We start from the raw sequence: 20,844 nt of genomic DNA, 5'->3' as shown, positions 1-20,844 counted from the left end.
AGAATCCTGAAATAGTGTTCTTGAAGAGTAAGCGTCTTCTGCTTCATCTACCACTACGATCATATAAGTCTTGGTCAACCCATTTCGGTAATGTCACGTTCTCAAATGAGAACAAGGTAAACAACGGAACCAACAGCTATTTGTAATATCTTCACATGAGCTTCGATTCTATAGAATGTAAGTATTACATTACTCATAATACTCCTCTTTTTAAAGATCATTTGTTTTGTCTGTAAGTTTATTATCATTATTCAGTTATAGCTATTCATTTATTGTTTAGTAATTTCAATTCCATTTTTGCTAATTTAATTTAATTTAGATTTCGTGGTGTTTATCTAGCAGGGTGATGTTTACTCTGACAATCTATCCGCGATTTTACTATTGTTTTTGCACAATGAGCATTTGCTTTGACAATTAAGCCTACAGCCGATTTATTGTTCTATATTTACTAGTATATAGACATCCGTGCCCGACTTTATCCACACAGTGGTGATTTTTATACCATAGCCTAAGTAAACAGAAATTGCCCGTTAAAAAGTGTAGAGGACTGCTTATTTTGATCATGATTAGGCTGCTACAGGCCTGATACCATTATCCTGGGCCCTTCGATTATTGAGAAGAAGTTGCTTAAGCATTTCAACACATTTGACACCTATGAACTTGGTCCAATATCAGCACCCTGGTCCTCTTGGTTATTGAGAAAAAGTCATTTAAACATTATGACATACAATGTAGTTATTCCGTGTAACCTTTCAAGCAGATCATAGCCATTCCTACTAACAAGGGGCCGAATCTGAAATGATTCCCCATTCTCCATGATGTTTAAGATTAAATTTGGTTGAAATTAACTCAGAGACTGAGACTAACTTTCTCATTTGGGGCCCGGTCCATCCCCAGGTCCCTAGGGGTCAAATCAACCTTCTGTATTGAGATACAATTCTCAACTCTTAATGATGTTTCCGACCAAATTTGGTTGAAATCTATTCAAGCATTAAATAGGAGTATGGTTTTGAAGCTAACTCTTGCCTAATTTCCAGATTTGGGGCCACGCTTCCAAAATCCCTAGGAGTAGCATTTTCTTTTTGAAGTTTAGAAATGACGCTTCACTCCCAATGATGTTTGAGAAGAAATTTGGCGGAAATCCATTAAGGCATTTAAAAAGAGTAGCAATTTGAAGCAAAAAAAATCCCAATAATTGCCCCGCCCATGCTCAGGTTTCTAGGGTTCAAATCGACTTTCTGAATTTAAGAAAAGATTTTCCACGGCATTTTGAAGCAAAATCCTGTATAATTTCCCCTTTTGGGTCCCGCCAAAAGTCCCTAGGGCTTTAATCAACTTTCTGAATTTAAGGAATAATTTCCCCATAGTCAGTGATGTTTCACACCAAATTAGTTTGAAATCCATTCTAGCATTAAAACGGAGTAGTGTTTTGAAGCAAAATATTGACTTATTTCCCCTTTTTTGGCCCCGCCCTAAAGTCTCTAGGGGTCGAATCAACTTTATGAATTTAAGAAATGCTTTCCACTCTCAGTGTGATGTTTCAGATCAAATTTGGTAGAAATTTATCCAAGTATTCAGAAAGAGAAGCATTTTGAAGCAAAATCCTGTCTAACTTCTCCATTAGGGTCCCGCCCCAAAGTCCCTAGTGGTTGAATCAACTTTCTGAATTCAAGAAATGATTCCCCATTCTCAGTGAAGTTTCAGGCTAAATTAGATTGAAATCCATTGAAGCATTACAGAGGAGTAACGTTTTGAAGCAAATATTGTCTTTTCTTCCATTTCGGGCCTCCTCGAATCAAATTTCTGAATTGAAGAAATAATTGCTTACTCATACTGATGAATCAGGCCAAAGTTTGTTGAAATCTACTCAGACAGAAAGGAGTAGTGGGGTTTAATCTAATATCAGCACCTTCCCCTTTAGGGCTTCGTCCCTTGACCACTAGGGTTTGGTTCAAATTCATCCTCTTGGGTCATGATAAATGTCCTCCGGTTTAATTTGCTACGTTAACTACACGTATTTTCAATAAACAATTATAATAGTTATGTAACAATTATTTCCAAGCACATCTTTCAAATAAAAGATATCAGTTTTTTCTTCAATAAGAGTTTTCCCCCTTAGATAACTGCCACGGTGTCCTTTGATAATGACAGACAACCTGCAGCTGTTGATGTTATATCGGTCGTTGTTTCCTCAATTCAAACGGGAAAAAAATAACTCAAAATATACAAATAAATTTATTTATTCTTTAATCAAGCTTTGTGTCAAAAATAGAACAAATTTATAAATATATATTGAGGCAGCACGATTCCATTGTCTAATAAATAAACATTAAATGATGAACACAGTGGAGATACGTCAGACGTTTGTGAATGTTCTGTCTTGGTTTCGTCGTGGTGACGTTACTACAACGCGACAGACAAAACAAGTAACCGGCACTGTCCTGACCTCATTATTGGCAGAGGTCGTCGCCATGACAACATATATATACATAAACATGAAGTATGCATTTGTTTCAATCCAGTCAATGAATAACATTTTCGGTTTCCTTTGATCTAAGATGTAGACTATATGAACCTATTCTAAGTGTAGTACAGGCTCCAAACAATGGACATTTTTCTTTGTCTATATCAAAAACTCCGTCAATGGTAATTTCTTTTAATTTCAGTATATAATACTGTCTTCCGTGAAGCTGGCAAGTGATTACAAGATAAAATCAATTTTAAACTGTCATCATGAAATTCCTGAGAAGTCATTGACTTGTAAAGGATGGGTGACCATGACATTGGGAGGAACGTGACCGACTAGCGAACTGGTCTCACCTCACAGAGATCTACATAACACAGTGAAATGGCGGTATCACAGATTGCAGGTCTTTGGTTCACTCGCTGAGAATTGAATTGTCGTGGTCCGCGGTCCGATTCATCACAACCAAACTCAGGTTTTGCTGTGAACTGATCACGTCGCTACCCGAAAGTTTTCCTGTTCCAGTATATGCTGAAGTCCATGGTAAACGTCTTTCACATAACGTGTGGGTTGTGCAAGCTCTGGTTCGTGCATGATGTCACGATGTCCGTGGTAAACGTCAGCATTATCTGTCTTCTCGGACTCCTTCTCGGCGTTGTAGACTCCAGTTCCAACCAATAGACTGTCCATTCTTTGTACAGTTTGCTCCAATAGAGCATCGCTACTGGGAATGGACCTAGATCTTGGGAGAGGTTTGTGAATAGGTTCATTTCCATTTTTGCTCTGCTTCAGAAACCGATCATAAAGGTTAGCACCGACAATGTCCACGTGCGGATTATCTCTGTGGATGAAACAAATGTATTGGCTACATCTTCAAGGCATCGCAACTTCGATTTTATAAAGGCAAGTTTTCATGCATGCGAGATTAATCGGGAAAGAGACTTGAATTCTTGAAAATACTGGCATTGTGACCCGAAATCTGTCTTGTCTTACATCTGTGACGTGATGAATTACTTAGAAAAGTAAACATTCAGCTGAAGAGGTTTTTCACTATATGTCATCAAAGAAATGTTGAATAATGCTTATATAAACGGTAATATGATATCATTAAAAAGTGTGTTCACTTAATGATTCATTTAGCTATCAATTAATATAGATTAAAACATCTCATGGTTTTTATTCATCTAATTGTAGTTTTTTAATAGTTTCTAATACTTGATCGAGTACTTAATACACTTACCCAATGAAATAAAGCTTTTTTATTGGTCGCGTGATTCCAATCTTCTTTGCTTCAGCAGCTATGGTATGCTCTGCATATCTGTAGGTGATCTCACAAGGCTTGCCAATCAGTGCGGTGTACTCAAGATCCTGTCCAGTGATTTTCTGTAGACATATTAAATTTTAATATCAATGTTAGGTATTTCGTCAAAAAATATAATTTACAGAAAAATTATGCATTATGTGATAATACCACATCTTTGTAAATCACTAGAAAGCAATAATATTTTGAATGAAACTCTATCAAATCATTTAACATGAATATGATTTTCGAAATAGGATGATTTTTTTTTTTTTTTTTTTTAAAAGACAATTCTCCTATTTCACTATAGCTCTGTGCTTGGATTTTCACCTTGTAAAGAGCCTCCAGACAAACAAGGAAGGCTCCGTGTCCAAATCTAGGCATGCATGCTTCGGCCATAAAGACAAGATCCATATTGCAAGCGATGACGGGCAACTGGCGGACATCTTTGATAGAAGATGGCGCGGATGTGGGTTTGCCCTCTGTCAGGAGTAGATCAACAAGAAGCTGAAGGGAGGATTCCCATCGCTGTGGTTCTCCAATCATCAGGATTGCTGCCAAATTGAATTGTAAGTATGCACATTAAAGGCACTAGTGCCTAAATTTGCTCCGTTTCTTAATGCTTCTGACATATGTATAATTAGTAATATATAATGTATACTTAATGCCTTTTGCACATATATTATTTCATATTTCAAATGTCTTATTATGCGATGATATTTAGATTTCAAGATTGACAGAAAGTGTAATTGCTCTGAACGTACCTTCAACTCGTGGAAAACTCAGATTGTCACTGAAGTTACCGGCAGCCTGTAAGCGAATAGATAATATTTACTGCGGGTCTTTGTAATTTAACTTTCTTAATAAAATGATGAAATGCTTAGGTATTCATTTGGTTTTACACGAAGAACGATTAAGTTTTACAAGAACTATAAATGTACTTAGAGAGCAAACACTTACCACACGTCGCCGATTGTCGTGATCCACCATATCCAAGTACGGGTATGCATCTCGGATATTCTCTATCGTACATGTGTTGGTGAATCCAATACTGACCAAGGTCAAGGTTACAACGTTAGGGACAAAGGCGTCATTATTAGCGTTGCTGTTTCATCTCACTATAATTTGCAATGCATCATAATTTGTCCTTCAGGATAAACCATAGAATGATATTTTTTATAACAAAACTACTTTGTAGTTTGGTAAAAATATGCTCCATTGACTGAACGACAGAAAAGGATACTCTTCGGCTATCTCCTGTCTGAACTCTTGTCCAACTACAAGAACGTGCTTGTTGTGGTATTCCGTAAGGAGGCGAGCTGGAGTAGGGGCGTGTATCACCTGACTTGGACTTACCTGTGAGTAGGAAAGTTGATAATGATAAACAATCACAGAGTCAAGTTACAGTTTTAATTAGCATTTATAAACAATGATATTTTCGGGATTATGTATCGAGATGGGAAAATCACAATGATTAAAATATATCAATATTTAAATCTGACAATTTTAAGTAATAAGATTTCATTCTTAGAAATTGTTCCTATATATACTTGCATTTAAATGCATATCACAAAAGTCTTTGCAAACTTCCAATGTGTGACATACCGGTATGTTGAACCATTTTTGTATCTGGGCAGCTTTGTCATGACTCCTGTTGCAGGCGTTCGTGACGTAAGCAACTGGTACCCGCAAGTTTCCCTCTGTGTCTGTTAGTAATTTCACAGCCTGTATAGCTGGATCCAATGGGTTACTTCCCCTTGCCAATACCCCGTCTACGTCAAACAGGATACCAAATTCCGGCTGTGCAAGACAAATGGTCACGGTTGAAGGACAATAAAATCACTCTCTGCATGTGCAACATGACAGTAATGTTGACGAACGTACAACAAAATACACAGAAGAAATGTTTTCCTGACAACAAAACAACACCGACAAATGTTCCGAATTACTCTTATACCGTATACAAATGAAATATCATAAATCGACTGACCGCGATACATGACGGCAACCGTCTGACTTGCTGCTTATTCAGTCTCTGTAAACACAGACAAGCATATCTCGGACGCAGTCTCGAAAACATGTCAGAAAGTTCTGCTATGTTTATTTAGGTCAATGTCATGAATATTCTTTCTATTAACATATGTTTGCAGGTCAGGTCATGTTAATACGCATGCGTGAAGTTTGTTTACGTTTTTCTCCAGTTCACATACATGTGTATATTCTACAGCATGAATAATAGAATTTTCAGATATCCCTATTGTTCCTATTAAAATCGATCCGATCACAAACCATTCTGAAATAAAACCACAGACCACACTTGATAACATATCGTTACTGAAGAATCTTAGATATAAATCCCAAGTGGCCACGATAATAAATTATTTATTTAAGCAAAACTGTGGTTAGAAATTGTCGCAAACATTAAATAAATTTGAAAATTAAAGAAAAAGAATTAACACCTTACCTGATAGCTTATAGAAAGATCCCATTCTGGAGTTTCACTGCTTGTTGTACTGGCAGAGTCGGAATCTGTAACAAATAATGTTTTAAGGGGGTATTAAACTTGAATTCCCAAAATTCACATGCATTATTTGGAAACAATTTTATCTTCTTTGCTTAACCTTAAAAGAAAATTAAAATAAAATCAATGAAACAATTTTGTGCGCACTGTATATTTACCTGATGTATATTCCTCCTCTCCGTTGTTATTGCTAAAAAGCACCCTCATGTCGCACGTTTAGTTAAGATCAGTATTGTATAACTATAGTATTCAGGAAAAAATCTTCTGTTATGTTTTCTGCATGTGTACCAAGCATTTATATACCATGAATCGATTCAACTGTTGAACCTCGACCCAATTTTATTCCCTGCTCTCTGATTGGTGGATTGGGTTTGTGTTGCTTTCCGAAGGTCATGCTGGTTTGTTTACATCGACCACGTGTTTACAATATATCGGTCAACTGAGTGTATCTCAATTTCCCGTCATAAATTACATGGGCTATTTTGGTGTTTTTCACATGATATTCACGATACATACGCACACATCTAATCATCATAAACATATAGGCTTGGTACGTATTTTAACTATTTTCACGTGCATATTTCTCAAATAAATCTATTTTTACAACATTGCGGTTGCAAACAAAGAGATGAAGATCGCTAGCATGCTTTGTTTGCGTGATTTTCTTGAAGTATTTGCATCACGTGAAAACTGTACTTTGACCTCGAGGCTGTAAACCCAATTCTTTGTGTCAGTAAGATCTAGGTCAATAAGGACATAATATATATATATATAGTAATGTATTACATTTCTCACTTATATATAGCCAATATTAGTTTGGAACAAATCTAAAGAGACTGCCTGACTTATAATGGTGTCAATCGATGTTGTAGCAAGTACCAATAGGTTAATTCTATCGCTGATATATCTACCGAGATCTCCACTCTCGGGAGGAACTGAATTCCACCAACACTGTTTATTCCCTGCAATCTAAAAGGATTCTTAAAAAACCGCCCAAAATATTAGCACCATTCAATACAAATTTATGCCTCATACAACTGTTTCGTCATAGCCTAAAAATATAGAAGAAACGAGTTGAACCCACACATTAAAATCAAGTAAGTTAAATCATGCAATTGGTTTCATTTTATCATATTTTTTCCTAATTATCTTATATGTCATGTGTTCGCATTTTACTGGTGGATTTAAATAGTGCACGTTTTCAAGAACGTGCTGTGAGAGTAACACACGGCCTAGTAACCGTGATTTCAGGCGAGGCCTCAAAAATCACGCCAACGCCACATGGTTGTTATAGTCCAATTGATAGAACGAAAACCATTTTATCTCGCTGACTGACGTAGCCTAAACCAATCTGTGTTCATGCACAGTCACCGTCTTCGTTTCTAGCCTAAATACCAGACACAATGTATGTAATTTGTGAAGCTTGTAACTTAATTTGCTCACGATACATTCACAATATGTTTTCCCTATAATTCAATGGTCGCTATATGACTTGGATGGCGGACAAAAGGAGAAAGATTTTTTTTCAGAAAAACTACCAGTATAGTGAAGACATGTTGATGATGCGTATCACAGCTGGAATTAAATTGTAATTCAGATCAAAATAAGCCGATGGTATAAAAAGTGTTTTAGAGCGAAAAGTATATACAACTTGCTGTAAAGACATCTCTTTCGTAGAGATTAAAACTGTATTTTCATTTTTTTTCATTAGAAGCATGTATTGTTCTTTTACTATATTAATAACGTAATTCACGTATAATCTTATCAAGCCTAGTGCATATCTAGATCATATCATATCAAGCCACCAGTGTCAATTACCTTAGCAAGCATTTATGGCGTTAGAACGATAACGAGCATATCGGCAGTTTTATCCTTGAACCTGACGTGTCATCTGTGGGGACAATCGAACTTACCACGTATTCAATCCGACTCTACAAGAGGAAAAATGTCGCCAAAGGTTACACAGATACATGTAATTGCTCAGATTATAAATACATTTGTTGGTATGTTGACGTTGATGATCAAGTTAATCCTAAACTGGAAGACATATTGCAGAATTACCATAAAGTATGTGTGAAAAGTTTCGCCAATCTTTTACTGTAGATGTCATTATTGTTATTGACAAGAAATGGCAATGGTTTGAAAGAAATGTCTTTAAATATTACCCAGTCAGTAGTTGAGTTTAGAAAGATCTGTGAAAACAACCCATCCTGGACCAACTGAAAGCAAGTTTTGTCAGTCAAATGAGGACAGATTAAATCAACACAAGCCCCCGCCCCCATCCTCACCCCTCCAAGATGATAACAACCATATTTCCCGGCACGGAGTTGCTTTTATTTCACTGAGGACATATACGAAATTATCCATGTGATGCAAAGTATTCAAAATGAGAGCCAAGATAAAGTTATCACAATAAAACTGATACGTGGTGGTTAAATTCAGTAGGTACATTTGTACGTGATTTTGGTATTGTGCCCATTCGGGATAATATAAAAGATATTGTTCAGAAATTCTTGATGATCAAAGAATATCGATCGTTGATATCTCTTAAGATTCGTGTGAAAAAAGATAGAAAAATTTTCCTAATAAAACTTTTATTCTATCCCCAAACTTTCTTATGTCAGTTTTGGAGTTCTTTCGGATGCAATCCTTTTTACTTCTGCTTTTAGTTTTGGATATCAATGACACTTCAAAATATTACTTAACATTCTGCATTAATGAATGAATGCAGATTTTACCTCCCAAAGTATCTGGACTCGAATTTTCGCAGTTTCCAACATGTCAACATAATCCAAACTCAAATTCAATAAAACTAGGGCAAAACATGAACAATAGAAACATTTATACGGAGAATCCTGAAAAAGTACTGGGAGAATAAGACCAGGTGTTCCGGAAGAGTAAGCGTCTTACGTTTCATCGAGGACACCAATCATGTAAACCTTAGTCAAGTGAGTAACGTCGCGTTCTCAAATAAGAACAAGGTATACAACAACGGAACCAACAGGATAAACAACAGAAGCAACAACTAAAGAGCATCAAACACGTCTTGCACAAAAATCATGATAACTGGGACAGGCCCTTGAATATCGAATCAGCTGTAAACAACATAGGTTGCAGGGAAGTGTGCTATCCAGAAATAGAGAATTCACAACAAAGAATTTGAAATCGTCACGTTTATCATGCGACTGTCCATGTTGTAAGGAAAGATCGAGAGTGGCTGATGTAGAAGAGTCCAGTTCTGATGGGTATATACGATAGATGTGGTCAATGAAATTTCTACAAGACGTCATCAATATATCTGAAAGTGAAACTTTGACCTGTTAATAGTTTCAATAAATTCAGCCGCGTATGAAAATAAGTCAGTTAGTTCCCAAAGGTATGCCAATAGTCTGTTGAAAAATGCAGAATTAGGTACAGTTGAGGCTAAGAATGAATTTCAGCGCATCATACAGGTGTGTATTCCTTCTAGATTTGTCAGTGATGTTATGGGCGTAAATTTTGAAACAACGAAGGCCATTTATTGGGGAGATTCAATCGCCCAATAATTCGATAAATTTCATAATTCATAGCTGATAATGTTGAAAGAACTTCAAGCAAAAGTTTATAATCTTACCCGCACCAGTATCCGATCAAATTAAAACGTGGCATGTCAGTTATCAAAGTAAACTGGACAGAACACGTACTTTGTTAATCGGATAAAATGTGATGATGGTGATCGTCTCACCATTGCTGATACAGAGCTTGTGTTTGTATAATACACAGGCTAACCAACACATCCTTATTGATAGTTTGGTATATACAAACGTAAGCCTAACCCTTTTTTCTAATTCTCTAGTATGAAAGAAAGAACATACAACAACGATTCATGGATTTAGCTTTATTTGAAAAAATATTCACTGTTTTCCTGCTCTGTAAGAAATAGCAATATTCTTTAACCCCAATTGACCCTGTACTCCGAGAACCCTGTACATATAAACAACCAATCCTGGTTACTGCTATTTAAAAAAACATTTACCTTCGCGTCATAATAACATAACCGATTTTTATAAATGCGGTCAACAGAACTGTCCGTTGTGGAATGTAAACACCGGCGTTTACTTAGAACGTAAACATATGTGTCATTGTCACATCTGTGATCTAAAAATAGCAAGGGGGTTACCAGAAAGTGCTGGAAAACATAATATTAGCGTTGAACAACTGTTTTTAATCATCATACGTATCAGTGTATTAGCATATAAAGTAGCATTATTTATATATATATTACAATATATATTACATATCTTATTCGCAGTTAGTTCGTTTGGTAGATAGTGTTGACTAGAACACACGCCGGCATGGTTTTGTGTGACTGTTTTAAGTACATAATACCTTCGAGAACAAGTTAAGATTTTTATCACTGTAAAATTGCTTAGCAACACACCAGGAGACAAGACACACAGGTGAATGGGACCTTTCAATACAAATTTAGAACTATATACAGTAGAGCCATGTAAAGAATCACAGCAGTTTTGTCCTTCTGGGACTCGTCAGTTCTGTTAGGGATCTGAATAGGATGTGACTAAGGAAGAAACAAATGTCAAAAAATCAGATGGGGAGGTCACAAACCATAAATTCAAGTGCGCATATAAATACTGCAGGATCAAACAATTAATGAGAAACCAATTTGGATTAAATTGCTTTACGTTTGTATTATACTTAATTATTCTCACTGAAGAGCATTCAGAGCAAATGCAAAATAAATTGTTCTGTTTAAAAATCATGTGTCATGTTAACAAAACAACATGCTAAAAACAACTAGAGCAGAAACAACAATAAACCACGTGATTCGCTGGCTCATGACTTATTACATCTTACGTCATTGAATCATTAAGACACCGGATGTATACAGTTTGCTATCTCAGCGGCTTAAATTATTAGGTGTATACAACTTCAACTATGCACACGCGACAGTAGACAAATGAATGTTTTCTCTAACGTCACTGTGGGTGAGTAATAAAATCAGAATTCAAACGAAAGTAACTTATGATATTTAGGTCGGACCTATTTGAAGGTAGTAAACAGACGACAGAATCTGGATGAAAACACATATTTTGTCTCATAATAACACCAAGTGGTATGTACTGAATGTTAGTATCGAATGTATTTACAGCAGATCGTGCAGTATAACGCACATAAAAAAATCAAGGATACGTGCTATTACGTCAGTCCCCAAACATACATAATGTACTCATACTTATATAAACACCAATACACAAATTAACGTGTAATTGCTCCAACAAACACGAAGGTATTTACTGTCCCTTTAAAATGACATAATACATCGGAAACACTCAAGGTTCACGTGAAATGCATTTCAAGAAAGAAAACCACAGAAATACGCTCGAGTCAAGGAACATGTGCTTATAGCATTAAGTAATTAATACGGCAAGGCCATGACATGTATTTCGACTGCAGAAGAGGTATGAAGGGCCTGAACGGTCTCCTGATGTTATTTTGGAGATCATCAGACATTTTTTGTGAAGAATAATATATTTCAGTAGGTGACTTGCGGAACGTCAGGGTCAACAGATACACATAATTAAATGCCATTCATTATTATTAATAATTGAATCCCGATGGAAGTTAAACTCTAAAATCAAAATTAAACTCAAAGTACATGTAGAATAATAAAATGCATCCCCTCTTTAGAGAGAAATATGGAGTGTATTGGTCATTGATGAATTAACATTATTGGTAAAGCAATTTAAGACTTTCCATCCGTAGGTGATTTTAAATCTAAACGAGGTTACAGCGACAGACCAATATGCTAAATATTATTAACCGATAAAAAAAAAACCGCGTTAAATCGCATGTCCAAATATAATCACATAACCTATCAATAGAATTGACCTCGATATTACAGGTCAGTCATTGTTGTATTGTTTGCACACTATACATAGACTTTATCTAAAATACATAAGCTTTGTTAAACCGGTGTATCTTTTAAAAGCTTTGTTGCATCAGTACACAAAATATAAGATTAACCTTTGTAGACTGGTACAAAATCTGTTGATGACAATCTGGACCTGTAAACAGGTAAAGCTCCAACACCTAAACACCCTAATAACTGACCCAAAGGGGCGTCCATTATCCTCTTTTGTCGCTTGTTATCATGTTTTTTTGTTTTTTGTTTTTGTTTTGCTCAAAAAAATCAATTTATCCTTGTACAAATAAACCTACTATCTAGACTGTGTTTATTGGTTTTTCAGAGGTCATATTGCCCTGTTGTGACGTAAGAAACGAATGTAGGTCAACACATTTCACATTATCGTCTGCTTCACCAAAATTATCAACAAACTATTGACTACTGTATAACATTGTCTTCACCAAAATTATCAACAAATTATTGACAAATAAACAACATAATCTTCACCAACATTATCAACAATATAAACCCGTCAAATAGTAATACAGACATAATTACGTAGAAGGTGGTTCTGATTTACATACATAAGCTAGTGTCCTGAATTATAAATTTGCTTGATCCAAGTCTTTGTATCGGCTGGGTGTTCAATCTGTACTACTAAAGTAAAATTGATGTTAATTGGGCTTCAAAGACAAAATCAAAACATATATAAATTGGAGATACAGAATATAGGAGCCAGTGCCCCGACGTTTTTCAATAGGTATGTGTAACAACTGTGACTCAGTGTATAATATTCACAGTTTCACTATTGAGACACATATATATTTCTTGCTCCGTCCTAAGACGTTTATTGCCTACACTTCTTGTTGACAAGACACGAAACAAACTCAGTTTAATGTATGAATTTGCTGTGTGGGAGTTATTTTTGTTAATCTGTATGTTTGTGTGTTTATTTACAATCAGACACACGAGAGACTGACAGTGTGACATTATTTCTTATATCTAAAGTCTTTCTCATGCAAATTTTAGATAAACAATGAGAATGGTATGAATACAAGCTGCACATTATCTATCTAAGGATGTGGTTACTAAGTGTCAGTGTCAGTATGTGACCATAACATGTTTACGTTGCATCCGTCTTTCGAATTTCATGAAGGTCTCACGTGTCCTTCAGTGTTGTAAATAAGCAGTGAATGTAAACGTGGAACGGTTAGTAATAATTTTGAATTGTTTTTCGGAGGAGGTCACAAAACAAAAAATATAAATAGACACACCAACCCCCATCTCCGCTCACCTCTCCCTTTTTTTAAAGGTAGTCTTCTTTCAAAACATACACTTTTTGACACATAGTTATTACATCTTATCCATAACATAGTTATAAAACAATAGATATTGTAGGCTTGTGTTCCGTAGGTTCTATTTCTCTCTCAACTGCATAGTTCTAATTTTGCGATTTAATGGCATCCTCAAAAATGACAAAAAAATAAACCCTTCAAATTTGAGAGCAAAATGGACAAATAAATACCACAAACCCTGAGACGATTGTAAACAACGAAATATAATTAGACTCCAAGGCTGATAAAGGTATAGTCTTATAACTCGTTTACACCCTCCAGAATTTGGAGATCAATGACTCGACAGAAACTTTAACATCACCCGCTTACCTCAACCTCTTCCTTCAAACTATTCAGGACAGCTTTCCACCAAGTTGTACGATAATCGTTATGGTTTCAATTTCCGTTTTGTGAATTTTCCATTTCTGGATAGCAAACAATCCTGCGTCCCCAACTTATGGTGTTTACATGTCTAAGGGCTTATACATAACAATATCTTCGTGCAAGATGTCAGCAACTGACTGACAAAATCATAATACAGATATACTTAAAAGTAGACGTAAAACATTGGTGTAAGACGTAACAGTAGCAACAATTGAAAAATCAACAAAAATGCCAACATATCAACAGTACCATAGTTCAAACTCAAATTTGATGAAACTATGGCAAAATATGAACAAAAGAAAGATTTACATGAAAGACCTTTACAAATGGTCAAAGATACGAAGACCAGGTGTTTCGGAAGGGTAAGTGTCTTCTGCTTCATTGATTACAGCCTCCGTGCAAATATTGGCAAATCCAAGTAAGAAAGAAACTATTAACTATCACAGACACTTGATGATGAATGTTGGCGTGGTGTTAACACCTAGAGCTACGCTGTCATTCAAGTAAACAGGGGTGCATACTCTTGTACTTGATCAGGAGGGACAAAAACTTGGATGATAGCATGTCCAGCTTACGTTCCTAACTCTGTATTGGCATACTTGTTAAACATGTGTTAAATTTTCTATCATATTTTTGGATCTTGTTTGTTTATACGACTCTGGTTTAATACACAGCAATTCTTGTTGGGGTCCCTAACACCACTAATGAGTCTCAGCACCAGAGTTTGTCGTCTTGAACTGCAGGAACGACTCAGCAAACAGCAAGCATTATAATCGCCAGTTAATAAATTAGAATACCAATATGTGGGCTTCCAAATCGAATGAAATTGTGATAATTTTCAGAATTTCACAGAATCAACCATAATAATATCATTAGGACTTGCATTGGATTTATGAAATTATTCTTTCTAGCAAAACCGTTTTACCATATCAGATAGGTCAAGTGATCTTCCCAATATCACCCAGTAGTGTCGTGACCATACCAAAGAGTATCTTTGAGACCTGTTTACAGGGGTACCAAGCATTTCTAGGACACCCAGAGTCCTGACATGAACCGATTAGATAGAGAGGAGGTCATTATGTGTGTACCAATCACACCTACATTGATCGATAAATACTTTGACCTAGTTAAAATCAGAATCCATTTCGCTATGACTGGCCTTCTATGTTTTCTTGACCTTTTAGAAGAATTAGCTTCAATATGTATGTAATACAAAGACCCCATTGGAATCCTCTGATATCTGTTTAATCTGTTCATTTGCTCCTTTATAAACGATCAATAAAGTTTGCTTATTCCTTAACTTTTGTGATTAATATAAACCTAAACATTGATTTATATATCAATTCAACACCAGCCCAAATTGATAGTAGTTGAAATATACCAGTTAGAGGGAGTCCCTGGTCGGTCCATCATATGTAGAGTGACAGGTCAGCAGGTCAGTATGGACTTTTAGCCGATATGGGTGAGAGTACAATGACACGGTTGTTCCGAATCCTACCACAGCATTTGGATAAGATATTGTACTTAATTTTAACATCTGTTTTGACCAGTTTTAACTAATTATCTTTCTAGGTCTACACAGACTGCCCTCTAGACATCACTGATGTAGTAGTTGTATACTCCAATTTATAAAACTGAATTTGTTTTGCAAGGTATTTGACACTTGTTTGTTGTTTGTGCAATTCTTTAGGACAACATCTAAAAGCATGGAATTTATTTTTAGCAAAACATTTTCTCTAATGGCAGTAACCTGAACGAATAATGAAACAAATGAACCACATTGTTCTACAACGTACTGTTGTGAGATGGTACGTATTTTTGAGCTGTCTGTGAGAATGATCGCTTTCGATCGAAATGTTAACTTTTATCTTATTTCTTGTGCGCGTTAGTTTGTTCGTTGACTCTATACCGCTTAAAGCTTCAAAGCAGACCATTAGGACTCACTCGGTGTTTTGAAGTCATTGACAGCATTAACGTAGTGACTGATACAATCATCCTAGATCCAGTGTGTAAAATGTCTACCAAAATAGTAACATGTGATCAACCACTGGTAGAGTACCATACTATCTGTGTACAGTATCATACTATTTGCGTACAGTACCATACTATCTGTGTACCATACTATCTGTGTACAGTACCATACTATCTGTGTACAGTACCATACTATCTGTGTACCATACTATCTGTGTACAGTATCAAACTATCTGTGTACAGTACCATACTATCTGTGTACCATACTATCTCTGTACAGTACTATACTTTCTGTGTACAGTACCATACTATCTGTGTACAGTATCATACTATCTGTGTACAGTATCATACTATCTGTGTACAGTACCATACTATCTTTGTACAGTATCATACTATCTGTGTACAGTACCATACTATCTGTGTACAATATCATACTATTTGTGTACAGTACCATACTATCTGTGTACAGCATCATGCTATCTGTGTACAGTATCATACTATCTGTGTACAGTATCATACTATCTGTGTACCATACTATCTGTGTACCATACTATCTGGGTACAGTATCATACTATCTGTGTACAGTATCATACTGTCTGTGTACCATATTATCTGTGTACAGTACCATACCATCTGTGTACAGTACCATACAATCTGTGTACAGTACCATACTGTCTGTGTACAGTACTATCTGTGTACAATATCATACTATCTGTGTACCATACTATCTGTGTACAGTGTACAGTATCATACTATCTGTGTACAGTACTATCTGTGTACAATATCATACTATCTGTGTACCATACTATCTGTGTACCATACTATATGTGTACAGTACAATACTATCTGTGTACCATACTATCTGTGTACAGTACCATACTATCTGTGTACAGTACTATCTGTGTACAGCATCATACTGTCTGTGTACCATATTATCTGTGTACAGTACTATCTGTGTACAGTACCATACTATCTGTGTACCATACTATCTGTGTACAGTATCATACTATCTGTGTACAGTATCATACTGTCTGTGTACCATACTATCTGTGTACAGTACCATACTATCTGTGTACAGTACCATACAATCTGTGTACAGTACCATACTATCTGTGTACAGTACTATCTGTGTACAATATCATACTATCTGTGTACCATACTATCTGTGTACAGTGTACAGTACCATACTATCTGTGTACAGTATCATACTATCTGTGTACAGTACCATACTAATTGATAATAATAAACAACTAATTCATTCCTTCTACAATTTTTTTTCTTGAAGTTGTACATTTAGCGAAGGTAGATTAACTTATTACTGTCTTTGATACCATATGAAATTGGTAACAGTTGTGTCCACAATTTAGCAAATAACAACAAAAACCTACGGTAACCTAATTGTTATCTCATTTAAAGGTACTTTAAAGAGCGTCCTCATTTCAATACAGTTTTTAGATATATAAATACGAAATTCTATAACCTTTTATGTCTCGTGTGACAGAACATAATGTGAAATAACTATGTATACTCACACTGGACCTCTAAAGCATTGACAATGTAACACAACTATGTATACTCACACTGGACCTCTAAAGCATTGACAATGTAACACAACTATGTATACTCACACTGGACCTCTAAAGCATTGACAATGTAACACAACTATGTATACTCACACTGGACCTCTAAAGCATTGACCATGTAACACAACTGTGTATACTCACACTGGACTTCTAAAGCATTGACCATGTAACACAACTATGTATACTCACACTGGACCTCTAAAGCATTGACCATGTAACACTACTATCTATACTCACACTGGACCTCTAAAGCATTGACCATGTAACACTACTAAATATACTCACACTGGACCTCTACAGTATTGACCATGTAACACAACTATATATACTCACACTGGACCTCTACAGCATTGACCATGTAACACAACTATGTATACTCACACTGGACCTCTACAGCATTGACCATGTAACACAACTATGTATAGTCACACTGGACCTCTAAAGCATTGACAATGTAACACAACTATGTATACTCACACTGGACCTCTAAAGCATTGACCATGTAACACAACTGTGTATACTCACACTGGACTTCTAAAGCATTGACCATGTAACACAACTATGTATACTCACACTGGACCTCTAAAGCATTGACCATGTAACACTACTATCTATACTCACACTGGACCTCTAAAGCATTGACCATGTAACACTACTAAATATACTCACACTGGACCTCTACAGTATTGACCATGTAACACAACTATATATACTCACACTGGACCTCTACAGCATTGACCATGTAACACAACTATGTATACTCACACTGGACCTCTACAGCATTGACCATGTAACACAACTATGTATAGTCACACTGGACCTCTAAAGCATTGACAATGTAACACAACTATGTATACTCACACTGGACCTCTACAGCATTGACCATGTAACACAACTATGTATACTCACACTGGACCTCTAAAGCATTGACCATGTAACACCACTATGTATACTCACACTGGACCTCTAAAGCATTGACCATGTAACACAACTATGTATACTCACACTGGACCTCTAAAGCATTGACCATGTAACACAACTATGACCCATTGTTAGGAAAAATGTAAGGTGTAGACGTAAATAATATCAATGACATTTTTTACAGTAAATTTTAAAGTGGAATATGGTCTAAGACCCCTTGTCAATAAGGCATGGACGGACTACATTGTATAAGATATATTGTCAGTAATGTTTGGACAGGAAATATGGCCTTTATTTCGTTTCAGTGCGGTCTAGACAGGGAAGTAAGCTATATGGGACATATCGTCTTTGACTCATGCCAGTAGTTTTAGATGAGAATTACAGACTATGACCCGTTGCTAGTAAGTTTTGGACAGGGAAATAATGTATGACTCTTTGTCAGTATGGTTTGGATGGAAATTTTCCGGTTATGTTCGCTAGTAATATTTGGACAGGGACATATCGTCTTTGGCTCATGCCAGTAGCTTTGGACGAGCATTGTGACCCGTTACTAGTAAGTTTTGGACAGGGAAATCATGGGTGGCTCTTTGTCGGTATGGTTTGAATGGAAATCTTCCGGTTATGTTTGCTAGTAATATTTGGACAGGGACATATCGTCTTTGACTCATGCCAGTAGTTTTGGACGAGAATTACAGACTATGACTCGTTGCTAGTAAGTTTTGAACAGGAAAATAAAGTATGGCTCTTTGTCGGTAAGGCTTTGATGGAAATTTTCCAGCCGTTAATAGTTATTGTTAATTACTAATTTTGTCTAAACTTCTCGATGTTAATTGGTATGAACACCGATGATATATATATTGATATATGCATGATCCTCATTTGAATTGGAATATACTTTTTTAATTATAACTTTTTCTGTGTTTTTTTTTTTTTTTTTTGGTCGTGTTTTTCAAACAATCCACTTTCAAACTATCATAATTCGGCAAAATGTGACTGACAATGAAATTACATGAAACTTGCAAATTGTAACGTGTCGATATTGTCAGCTGACAAAGGTAGCAGAGTTATAGGTAAACAAAAAAAAACATGTGTTTATGCGTTAAACCCTTCGGATTATCTTATATGTTATACATTCTCACCCAATTCTCAAATCTACTTACTAAACCAATCTAAACTTCATCTATATTCAAAACACTCCGGAGTGTCCATTTTGTATTCAACTAGATTTTCTTCTGTTTTTTTTTTTTTTTTTTTAGTCCCTGTCAAATATCGCAGTTTATTACCTTAAAACACCTCTATTTCTACCTGTTGAGATCTATAATTTTACCTGTACAAGTTATCATTACTGGAAGTTTAAAATATAGTATATCATACTTTATAGATTTTTTTCTCTGACAGATGTATTTTGAGGATAAATCCCCCATATAATATCAATAACATAAACAATCATAAAATATATCTTAAAACCTGGAGTATCAGTACAAATGGTTTATAGTTGTTTTTTTTTTAAATTAACCTGAAGATAACGTATGAAATATCTTACCTTGGTCGCCAGGGACGCGAACTATGGTCAACATCCTGTAAAGTATACCGAAGTTTAAGTATGGCGATGATGCTGAGCACTCTATAACATTAACGCTAATGGTTGACTGGCAAACTCTGTTACTGAAACTCTGAGCTCACACTAAGCAAGTCTAATCTAGATTTTCCTTATATGGCATTGCCCCTTAGTGTCACACGGATTTTTCACGTGCTGTCAGATATAGGTTGGCAATTGTCAAGGCTGAATCTCCGAGGTTGAGATAACCCATCTACATTTTTTGTCTTTACAGTGACAGTGGATGCGATATATATATTTATATTTAGTGACCGAACAGAGACCCGGTCAGAATAGTATCTGTGTAATATGCAATGATTTATCGATATCTAGGAGCGCTATATTTAGAGACATGCATGGAAAGGTAGATATCATCTAGTATTTGTGTTGTTACCGTCTCTCTCTATATATATACATCGGAACGAGAAAATTAATCCCATGTTTTATATCTTCATTGAACTTAAATAAATGCAATATCTTAAATTTCACAACATTGAAACACTTTTTAAGCAAGTGATACAACTAACGAAACAAATTATCAAATTTCATTGACAAATAACCCATGGCTTTTCCGCTTTTCGTCGACAATCTCTGTTAATCTTGTATAATATGTTCAATTTGTTCAGCGTGTCTCTCCTTAATCAACTTTTCCTTCAAATATTTGAAGAACAAATATCGTTCCAAAAAGTTGGTCTATCAGAAATATGACTAATGTATGTGATGCTACGGAAATTTTCCCATACAGACCTACCAACCTGCCTGCATGCTGAGATTATCGATCGAGTAAGAGGCATTGACACAGAAGCCACATCACGCACTTCCCCACGTCCGAGCACGCTATAACATGCTGATATAATTTACACT

General features: G+C 35.8%; 1 protein-coding gene across 2 annotated transcripts; it reads right to left on the bottom strand.

The window, feature by feature from the left end:
* Window positions 1-2,230: 2,230 nt before the first annotated feature.
* LOC132558582 (haloacid dehalogenase-like hydrolase domain-containing 5) lies at window positions 2,231-20,016 on the bottom strand. Of its 2 annotated transcripts, none has more exons than XM_060223169.1 (9): window positions 19,927-20,016; window positions 6,229-6,293; window positions 5,370-5,564; window positions 5,008-5,120; window positions 4,725-4,815; window positions 4,529-4,574; window positions 4,095-4,318; window positions 3,705-3,847; window positions 2,231-3,305 (listed from the first exon to the last, which is right to left on the bottom strand). In XM_060223169.1, the coding sequence occupies exons 1-9, from the start codon at window positions 19,958-19,960 to the stop codon at window positions 2,957-2,959; spliced, it is 1,260 nt and encodes a 419-aa protein (XP_060079152.1). In that variant the 5' UTR covers window positions 19,961-20,016; the 3' UTR covers window positions 2,231-2,956. The 2 variants fall into 2 exon arrangements, with proteins under 2 accessions (XP_060079152.1, XP_060079150.1); XM_060223167.1 differs by lacking the exon at window positions 19,927-20,016 and adding an exon at window positions 6,444-6,539.
* Between the last annotated feature and the right edge of the window lie 828 nt (window positions 20,017-20,844).

The sequence above is a fragment of the Ylistrum balloti genome, unplaced genomic scaffold (genome assembly GCF_031769215.1).
Source record: "Ylistrum balloti isolate Yb309-2 unplaced genomic scaffold, AGI_CSIRO_Ybal_v1 Utg370800, whole genome shotgun sequence".
Classification (NCBI taxonomy): domain Eukaryota; kingdom Metazoa; phylum Mollusca; class Bivalvia; order Pectinida; family Pectinidae; genus Ylistrum; species Ylistrum balloti.
The sequence above is the reverse complement of the archived record's forward strand: the minus strand, read 5'-3'. Positions and strand labels throughout refer to the sequence as shown.

What these genes read in the sequence shown, in the direction of transcription:
- LOC132558582 (XM_060223167.1), bottom strand. Translation starts at nt 6,492, where the DNA reads ATGAGGGTGCTTTTTAGCAATAACAACGGAGAGGAGGAATATACATCA. An exon ending in AGAGGAGGAATATACATCAG is followed by an intron (nt 6,294 to 6,443) that starts GTAAATATACAG and finishes TATTTGTTACAG; the next exon opens with ATTCCGACTCTGCCAGTACA. An exon ending in AAAAATGGTTCAACATACCG is followed by an intron (nt 5,121 to 5,369) that starts GTATGTCACACA and finishes TCCTACTCACAG; the next exon opens with GTAAGTCCAAGTCAGGTGAT.